At 52.1% G+C, this 10,640-nt stretch overlaps 1 protein-coding gene across 1 annotated transcript; it reads right to left on the bottom strand.

Annotated features, from left to right (window-relative positions):
* Positions 1 to 9,767: 9,767 nt before the first annotated feature.
* Positions 9,768 to 10,423, bottom strand: LOC100272314 (characterized LOC100272314). The gene has a single exon (NM_001146798.1). It carries the CDS (start codon positions 10,305 to 10,307, stop codon positions 9,993 to 9,995), a length of 315 nt encoding a protein of 104 aa, NP_001140270.1. The 5' UTR covers positions 10,308 to 10,423; the 3' UTR covers positions 9,768 to 9,992.
* Between the last annotated feature and the right edge of the window lie 217 nt (positions 10,424 to 10,640).

Raw genomic sequence — 10,640 nt, 5'->3', positions numbered from 1 at the left:
TGACGGCTGAAGGGAGCAGCGACACCCTCGGCATCGACGACACCTTCGGCGAGGTCCGACCTAGCCTCGGACGACGACGCGGTCTGAGGATCTCCACTCTAAAGGACGACGTCATCGCCACGCCCGGGCAATCGCTGCCAGGGTCTTCTCCGGGAATCCGGCCCGAGCAGGCGGCTCGGCCAGTCACCCCGGGGCCTCGGCCAGCCATCCTCCAAGGACGTCAGCCCGACCCGAGGCCTCGGCTGGTCAACTCCGGTGTCGGTCCCGCTAACGGATGACCCGGCTAGGCTCCGGCTAACCAGGTTTTCTTTTCGAGCCAACTCTGCCCCTGTTCATGCTGATACCGCTACCCCTGGCCTCGGCTCATCGAAGAGCGGCCGAGGGGTTCCTTTAACTAAGCTAGAGAAGCCTCGGACAACAAGGCCGACCGAGCCGAGGGACTCCTACGCCTCCGGGATACGGATACCTCACTCGTCACCTTTACACGGGGCGACTCACGCTTGGTGAAGCGGTATAGACAACCAACAGGCGAGTCTTAGTGCTCGAAAATGAGGAAAAAACACGGCTCCGTGCCAAAAATACATACATGTTCAGGCCTCGACAGCCACAATGAACAAAAACACTGGCATTCAAAGTGCCATTACAAACGGAACTCCGGTTCCACCTCCGCAGGTACGAACAACCCCACTCGATAGGGAGGGAGCCTGCGGAGCGACAGAAGACCGACGAACGGCGCTCCGTCGCCCGCTCCAACAGCGGCGACGACGACGACTTCTGCTCCGGGGGGCGAACAGCGGCAACGCTGACCTCAGGGCAGATGTTGCTGCCAAGAGACCCCCGCCCATGCCCAAACTCGTGAGGCAAGGACGGGCAGAAGGCCGTAGAGTTGGAGGTCGGCCCGTGGGCGGCCCTGGCTATCTCGTCGGCGGAAGAACCTCTTCCAGCTGCCGTGGCGAAAGCCGGCGCCGAGAACGGCTCCGAAGCCACTCGGGTCCGAGAGCCAGGCACGCTACAGCTGCCAGCGCCACAGACGACAGCCGCCCTTCCCCCCGATCACTGAGGGAAGGAGCGGGCCACCGCCCACGTAGGGGCCGACCCCAACTCGGCTCACTCCCCTCCCCAGCCCTGGTGATGAAAATCCATGAGGCTGAGGGAGGGGCAGAGGCCGCAGCCCGGCTCGCTTTCCCCCACCATCAAACTGGAGGTCACCATCTTGGGTGACCGCCGGCGGAGGGGTGCAGCCGGGCTGCATGATGAAAATCCTTGAAGCCGAACGATGGTTGAAAGGTTCCAACTCCCAGGGAGTTGCGTTCCTCCAACGACGAGGCGGAAAGACGGCGGATATCCCCCATCCGGGGGCTTGGAAGGTGGAAAGACACAATGCATAAGGGAGCGCGAAGACATGGTCGCCTTCCAAGGGAGTCACCCCCCTTTTAAAGGCGGCTCTCCCTACTTGCGTCCCTAGTCGTCACGGGCTGAGTCTTCTCCAACACACTCCAAGGTCCTCCCCTATGGCGCGGGGGCTGGGTCCCACACGTCACGCAAGCCGGCTCAAAGCGGAAGAAGCCAAACCGCCGTGCGCGGTGCGTACAACCGCCCAGCGGTTACAAGCGACTCTCCACTTTTGTCCAGACCAACGGGCGAAAGGGGCGGGCAACCATGCAGGCGGCATGCAACCGCGCCAAGTGGGCGCGCTTCTCCGACTCCCAACACGCCCAGCATGGAGGCCCAGGCCCACGCGTCATGCAACCGGCGCGCCAAATGCTTCGTGCATGCAACTGCACCGCCACATGCGCCACTACCGCGTCTCCTCGACTGTGGAACCAACACCGCGACTCGAGGCGACCCAGCGCGCGACCCAGCAACGCCAGCCTAGCACGACGGTCAATGCGGCCAAAAGTGGGCCAGCAGTAATGGCGGTGGCAGGCGGGCGGGAGCAGCGGCCACGTCGTCAGCCAAGCTCACGTCCCGTCCAGGGGCAGCGAGAGAACCCTCTCTCACGGCGTGAAGACAACGCGCCCGTGATCCATTCCTCGAACGGCTCGCGCACGCGCAACGGCCGCCCCGCCAACCACTCGCCCCGTCGCATTAACTCCGCGGCGGGACAGACGGCGCCTCTGGCAGGAGAAGCGGGCGACGCTACGCCTTCGCCATAATGACCGCGTCAAAAAAGGTACGCCGCATCGTTCGATTTCGTATCCTTTTCCTTTTTTCCTCTTTCTCTCTCTTGCAACAGGGACCGGGAAAGGGGGATACCCCGAAAAGGATCCTTCCCCGAGAAGGAACCAGGCTCCGAGCCCCCCCTACTGATAAGAGGTTCGAAGGCTGGCCCCTCAGAAGGGTTCGACAGCCGCCTCAGATCGCGTGGGCCCTACACCCACTACTGGTCAGAGGTTCGAAGGCCGGCCACTCGGAAGGGTTCCACGGCCGCCTCAGGCTACTCGGGCTCTGCGCCCACTACTGATCAGGGGTTCGAAGGCTGGCCCCCGAAGGGTTCACAACCGCCTCAGACGCCGAGCGAGGGATGACCATGGGTACGTTCGATACATAACCAAGGCTCGGGCTGCGCTCCCGAGGTACCCTAGGACATTTCCGAGACCAGCGGGAACGATCTTGTAACGGAATCCCATCAGAGGGAGGCATCGAGCCCTCGGACCCCGTCGCCAGGGGACCGGGTCCGGCAGATCACCCGCAGGTACTTTTGGGCGTGCCTCTGGGCCCCTAGCCGACCCCTAACGAACGGGGCACGGACGTCCACTCGGATTACCCGCTTGCAACTCACCAGAGACACCATGTTCGGCGCCCATCGAGGGCAACATGGCGCTTTCCCCCCTCCTCCTTGCGGAAAGGCGACGTAGGGGCGTATGTAAAAAAGCCGGGTCTGTCCCTGATCGCCCTCTCGCCCTGTGCAGAGGCTCGGGGGCTGCTCTCGCAAACCCGGCTCCGGCCGAACCGTTGACAGCGTCAACATACCAGCCCGAGAACTTGGGACCCGACCGTACACCCGGGCTACGGCCAGCTCGCATGAGGGAACGACCAGACCAGCCGAAGCATTACGCGAGGCATTAAGACCTCGAAGGAGTGAAACCACTCCTCCGAGGCCTCGGGGGCTACACCCGGCGGGTGCGCTCGCGCGCACCCACCGGAACAAAACGCAACCGAGAAAGGCTGGTCCCCTTGCAAAAAAGTGCGACGAAAGCCTCCAAGCGAGTGCTAACACTCCCTTTGAGGCTCGGGGGCTACTGTCGGGGACCATAATTAGGGGTACCCTCAAGGCTCCTAATTCTCAGCTGGTAACCCCCATCAGCATAAAGCTGCAAAGGCCTGATGGGTGCGATTAAGTCAGGGATCGGTCCATACGAGGGACCCGATCACGCCTCGCCCGAGCCTAGCCTCGGACAAGGGCAGCCGACCCCGGAGGATCTCCGTCTCGCCCGAGGCCCCCCTCCAACGGCGAATGTGTTCCCGGCTCGCCCAAGGCCTTGTCTTCGCTAAGAAGCAACTCTGACCGAATCGCCGCACCGACCGACCAAGTCGCAGGAGCATTTAATGCAAAGGTGGCCTGACACCTTTATCCTGACGCGCGCCCCCCAGAGCCGAAGTGACCGCCGTCACTTCGCCGCTCCACTGACCAGCCTGACAGAAAGACAGCGCCGCCTGCGCCGCTCCGACTGCGGTGCCACTCGACAGAGTGAGGCTGACAGGCGGCCAGGCCCGGTCAAAGGCACCATAGGAAGCTCCGCTTCGCCCGACCCAGGGCTCGGACTCGGGCTAAGTCCCGGAAGACGGCGAACTCCGCCCGACCCAGGGCTCGGACTCGGGCTAAGTCCCGGAAGACGGCGAACTCCACCCGACCCAGGGCTCGGACTCGGGCTAAGTCCCGGAAGACAGCGAACTCCGCCCGACCCAGGGCTCGGACTCGGGCTAAGTCCCAGAAGACGACGATCTCCGCCTCGCCCGACCCAGGGCTCGGACTTGGGCTCAGCCCCAGAAGACGACGAACTCCGCTTCGCCCGACCCTAGGGCTCGGACTCCGCCCCGGCATCAGCCGGCGACCTCCGCCTCGCCCGACCCGGGGGCTCGGACTCAACCTCGGCCACGGAAGACAGACTCGACCTCGGCTTCGGAGGAGCTTCCACATCGCCCAACCTAGGGCACAGACCAGCCACGTCAACAGGAGGCACCATCATCACCCTACCCCGAGCTGACTCGGGCCACGGGGAACAAGACCGGCGTCCCATCTGGCTCGCTCCGCCAGATAGGCGATGATGGCGCCCTGCATACTCTGTGATGACGGTGGCTCCCAGCCCCCTTACGGAAGCAAGAGGACGTCAGCAAGGACTCAACAGCTCCGACAGCTGTCCCTCCGCCAGGCTCCATCGCTCCTCCGACGGCCACGACATCACACCAGCTGGGTGCCAAGATCTCTCCGGCTGCCACAACGGCATGTACTTAGGGCGCTGGCTCTCCCCTGCTAGACACGTAGCACTCTGCTACACCCCCCATTGTACACATGGATCCTCTCCTTACGCCTATAAAAGGAAGGACTAGGGCCCTCTTAGAGAAGGTTGGCCGTACGGGGACGAGGACGAGGTACGCGCTCGCTTGAGGCCGCTCGCTCCCTCTCCCGCGTGGACGCTTGTAACCCCCTACTGCAAGCGCACCCGACCTGGGCATGGGACGAACACGAAGGCCGCGAGATTCCCACCTCTCTCACGCCGGTCTCCGGCCACCTCGCTCTCCCCCCTTCGCGCTCGGCCTCGCGCTCGACCCATCTGGGCTGGGGCACGCGACGACATTCACTCGTCGGCTCAGGGACCCCCCGGTCTCGGAACGCCGACAGTAATCAAACATCGTGTTTTAATATCTGAATTTGTATGGTAAAATGAATAAATGATATTATTCATTCTTAATATTCTCTAACGCTTCGTGATTCATATTTTATTTTACATTATTTTACTTCTGACTACGAAGGTAAAATCTTTGTAGTTTATCATCTATGACCTTCGTCCGAAGTTCATTAAATCCTCAGGGAAATAATGCTTCATCGGACGAAGGGCTTTGATATTTAACATTTTATGTTGCCTTGTTCTTAATTTATAGCATTTGAGAACAAGTCCCCAACAATGGTTTAGGCAAAATTAACATCACACCAAACATAATAATAAGTGGCGTAATAATAATCAACGCGTCGATACGAGATCGCAGGATCGAGAACCGCTAAATTCGGAGCTACGGTTAAGAAGTTATAGTTTTCCGAAGATCCACGTGGTTAGGTATATAATAGACTAAGTGCAACATTTTAACCTATATCACATGACAAAACAAAGTTACCAGATGATAATAAATATTATTGTGAGACTAATGCAACTAGAATGGACCAAAACAGAGTTACAGTTATTGAATTATGAATTTCTGGAGTTATCTAGCACCTAGAATAGATTAATTCATTTGAGCAATTTTAATTCAAGTTTCATGGTTAAACAAAGGTACTAGGTGATAAAAAAATATCAATACAAAATTATAGAAACTGGAATGAGTCAATTCGGAGTTAGAATGAATTAAATATGGATTAAACAAGTTTATGGATTTATTTTTATACTAAAAATCTATTTCTTTATTAATTTCTGAATATCCTAAGTGTTCTGGACCGAGGACACTAATATCAGAGAACTTAGGGTTAAATTTATAAAACTCTACCAGACTCAGACTACTCCCGCGAGGACGGCGGGTTAATTACGATAAAGAGCAGGGGCTCTTTATGAAGATTACCCGCCGAAGGGGTATCAGATAGATCTAACCGTCCGATCCATATCCGACACACCCGATTAGATCGTCACGATGTATAACGTGTAACCCGCCCCGATCGTCAAATCACGCATCAACGACAGAGAGGCGACCACGCTCTGACCGCACCAGAACCGTACATCGTTGAATCAACACCTCCGATCAAATCTCGTGAAGGGGGGTACGTGGCACAATATCTCTACCACCGGTTATCGATCCAACGGCTCCGCGCTATCACTCACCCCAGATGTGGCCCGACGGTGGCAGAGCTCCGCCCGCGGCGGCGCCATTGTCGGTGTAAGGCCACCAAGCACACGAGCGATCCAATACATAATCCGAAGCGAGCAAAATGAACTGGAGAGATCATCGAGCCCGATGAGGGAACACTTACCAGAGTTCGCGGTGCAGAGCTTCCTGGTTACGGTCAGCGAGCCACAACACGGCGGCGCCGGGGGTACGGCGAGAAATTCCTTGTTCCATGGTTACCCTCCCGGCACACCGACACCCTGGTAAAGCTCGAGGTGCTACTACGGTTTTCCCAACCCTCACTTGACCACGACCGATGGCGTGGATAGCTTTAACGGTGGCAACCCTTGATTCGCGCGGTGGCGGCGTAGTGGCTCCTGGGAGAAATTCCCAATACACAGGTCCCGACCAAGCTTGTCGCAGCAGCGCACACGCTTGTCACTTATATCTTGCGGCAGAGTCCGACCAAGGGGGAGAAAATCTTCGACAGCCCATGGTCTTCGCGGAGGTCGGTGATGCAGGCATGGAGGAGATTTCGGCGGTAGGTAGGTGGGAGATGGCGCTGACGGTCTAGGCCCGACTGCCAGTGTTTCATGCGTGAGCGCTGGAAGACCGCCGTCATGGGCCCACCAGCCAACACACCCCGTGATCCAAGTGTCCATTGCCTACCCTGCCCGCGGGACCCACCTGACTGTGACACCGAAACGAAGGGGGACTGGAGAACCGGAGCGGGCCACGCGCGAGTGGGGAAATGGGCCGGAATGTGGGTTTCGGCCCAAGCTGCTTTCTCCATTTCTCTTCTTTTTTTCTATTTTCTTTTCAAGTCCCAAATTTAAAGATTTCAAACTAAGTTTTTTTAATCTCTGTTTTGAAGTCTAGATTTTTAAATATTAATTACCATTCAATTGTGAATACATCTTTCATTGATTCCAATATTATTATTTATTGTTTTCCTTGTCATTTATTTATAGGATAAAAAATGGTTTCGTAAACATATCCTTTCATTTTATATTTTATTATATATATATATTTTATTTTATTTTTCTCCTACCAATTTTAGGTCTTACACCTTTTGAAAAACAATATACTTTTATACGGAGGGGTTTTTGCCTCCTAAGTCTGTAATAATGCTACTTTATGCACTAATACGCCCTGGTTTTGTAATAACTATAATACTCTTTCTTTATATTTGAATAAATGTAAACTAAGTTATTATAATTGCTTTCGCTTATTCGTTCCTCCAATGTGTTGTAATATCTGCGTGACGGGTGAAGCGCTCTTGGGTGAGGTAATGAGGATACAAATACCGAACTTGTCAAGTAGTTATGTGCATCTACTACAGGGTTGTCCAAAGTCCGTTGGACAAGGACAACTGTAGGTGGGTCTAATTACTTAGGAGGTTCCGTCAAACTCAAGAGGTTGATTGCACTTACAGAAGCACTTGATCTGGCCGCATCTCTGTAGGCTCCCATTGTACAGATCAAAGGAGGGAGGAGTAATGGCGGTCGTAGCCCTAGTGGTTGGTAGGGCGAGGTGGGGAAGGGCGTACCGTGAAGATGACCCGCTTGCGCTTGAAGGCGTCGGTATTCAGCGGAATCGGGATGGACCCAATGACGAGGCAGGCGGGCGGCGCCAAGGGAGAATGCTAGGCTTAGGGGCGAGTTGTGTGGTTGCTGGTGGCGGATTTTCTCCTGGCAGCTGTGGTGGGGGGCACGGGGTGCAGCGGAGAAAGGGGGGCTAACGGCTCCATCATCTCCATAGTTAGGATCACATTACTCTCGTGTCAGCATTGCATACTATCGTTGTCCTTGAATTGGGTGCACATGGCAGATAGGTAAAGGCAAATTGTACCGCAACCTTACAATACTACTATATTATATAGTAGTAGTATTAGTGTACCAATGATCGTAATTCTTAAGCAGACCTTTGACCTCTGATCCCGCTGCTAATGCATTTGCGCTGCAACTCTTGTGATGGAATATAAGAAAGATCTAGTAGTGCTCATGCCTATTATACAATACTATATCAAGTGAATGAACCAATCCATTGATGATGAGGTCGAAGAACAATGGGGCTATACTTCTAAAATCCCATTCGACCTCTATAGGCTCGTCTTCATGCTCTGTCGATCGTTATTAGATGAGTTTAGGACCTATCAGTTCCATAGATATAGGACCTTGATATATCTAAGGGAAGAAGCTCATTTGTCATCTTTTGTCCTTAGGATCAAATATGGGTGACCATCGTTGATGGATATATGATAACTATAGTAAGAGTGGAGCTCATTCGAAAGAGTGGATGGTTAAGACATGGATTTATTGATTGTGCATTCTCTTTGTCAACCACTGATATTGTAAGGTATCATGCAACAAGTGCCAAAATTATTTATGTTATAATAAGAAAAGGGTGTCAATAGACCTTTGTTAATTTGGTTTCATGCCAAGTTCACATCATCAACATATAGAAGTGGAAGAGAATGATAGGATGAACAATGATAGGATGGATGATATGCATGATGCCATGGCCGGAGTTTGAACTAGAGTCTAAGGATCTACCTATGTTAGATGTTCAAAAGTTCTTTGATCTTTTGAATACTTTGGAAGAACCATTACATGAATACATGGCAATTATAATTCTTGCTTTTGTGATATGGTTTATGTCTATTAAGTCCATTTGCATTCTCAAACATTTGTTACAAAGAGCTAGTGAACTTGATTATACCCTTTTAGTGAATCACAAGAAGCCCAAAGACATGTACTAGTCAAAGGAAGAGAAGATTCATGTGTGCCAATATAATTGTATGTTGTTCTGGAAGGAGCATAATAGTAAGAGTTGGTTGAAATATGGACAATCTAGGTTCATAGAGGTTGTAAGATGGCAAAAAGGTAACAATAGAAACTATACATAAACAACTTTGTTGCATGCCTTTTGCACCTTGATGCAACATTTGTTTATCTCAAAGAAAACATCTAGGTACATGAGATGGCACAAGGAAGGCGCACGTGAGAACAACCATGTGATGGTGTGCCTAGATATTTTTTACATTGATTTTGCCAAGGATGATGCAATAAATGTTCGTATCGGGTTGGTGATAAATGGCTTCACACCTTCCAGTGACAACACATCCTCATACTCTTGTTGGCCTAATTTTGCTATACTATACAATCTGCCACCTCTTTGCATGAAGTATGAGTTCATGTTTCTGTGCCTCATCATACCCGGTCTAGATCATATTGGACCAAAGATTAATGTGATGTTGAAAGCATTGGCCGACGAGTTAGAATAACTATGAGGAGTCAACAAGTATGATTGGTATAAGATGGCATACTTTTTAGGATGGAGTGTTCATGATAATTTGATATGTCCCATGCGTATGTGTAAGAATACTGATTGGTTTTGTGTCCAGTTTGGTGGAAAGATATTTTACTTCGGTTGTCATAGATGTTTTCTATCATGGAATCACACGGTTAGGATTGAGAGAAACACTTATAAGGAGATACTATCATCATTCATCACACGGAAACGTCTAAATGGAGCAGAGATTGCTAACATGCCGAATAAACTGGTCTTAACTCCAAAAATTAAAGAATTCATAGGATTTGAAATCGAGGATATAATTGGACTCACATATACGGATTATGGGAGCTCCCTTATCTAACAAAGACGGCGACTCTTATGCACAACATACGACATAAAGATAAATATAATAAATTGTAAAAGTAGCAACCGTCAATGGGTGTAAGAAAATATTTCTATATTATAAAACATCCAAATATGCTTGCTTACATATATATATACACATAGAGAAAGAGAGAGTAATATAAGTAATCCATCGACAATGCTTAATAATCCAAAAAGGATGGGATCGGGGTACGCACACGTACGCGTGTAAAAGAAGAATAAATGATGGCAGAAAATATAAATGGGTGATGAGAATTGCAATTGCAATAATTGGGCGGTTAATCTCCACCTTGAGTAGAAGCCTCCTGTTCTTCTGCTTTGGTTACACGCCCCGCGGTAGCTGCTGCTTCCTCCTCCTGCAGCTGCAGGTTGGAGCGGCGACCATACGCGCGTGCATCCACGTTGGCGTGGAAGCGCGCAGCACTGGAGATGAGGTCATTGATCTGCGCGCCGCCGTGGTTCCTGTGGCGGGACTCCTGCGTGCGCCTGTTCAAGTACTCGTCCACGTCGCCGATCGAGAAATGTGCCGTCGCAGTCGACGCCGCCAGTAGTAGAAGCAGCAGGCCTAGGCACACCGTCGTCCTCCGTATCATGGTTGGTGTCGTCCGGTAGCAGCAGCAGCAGCTTGGTTCCTCGATCGACGACCGGCCAGCCGGCCTGCAGGACCTTCCTTCCGATCGAGTTCCAATCCGATCCCTCTTTAATTTGCTGCTAGAATTAATTAATACAAGGAATTGCATGCTTGAAGAAGATATATAAAGCAAATCTTACATGCACGCAGGTCGACGGCATGCATGGTTGGCCGCATCCTACGCCTGTGCAACCACTTCTATTTAGCCAGCTAATTTTAGCTAGCAGTTCCTTCTAATTAACTACACCAAAGCACGTTTCATTAACAAAATTTATTTATTATTAGAACACAAAAA

Source organism: Zea mays, chromosome 4 (assembly GCF_902167145.1).
Source record: "Zea mays cultivar B73 chromosome 4, Zm-B73-REFERENCE-NAM-5.0, whole genome shotgun sequence".
Taxonomy (NCBI): domain Eukaryota; kingdom Viridiplantae; phylum Streptophyta; class Magnoliopsida; order Poales; family Poaceae; genus Zea; species Zea mays.
This window is presented reverse-complemented; position numbering and strand designations above follow the sequence as displayed.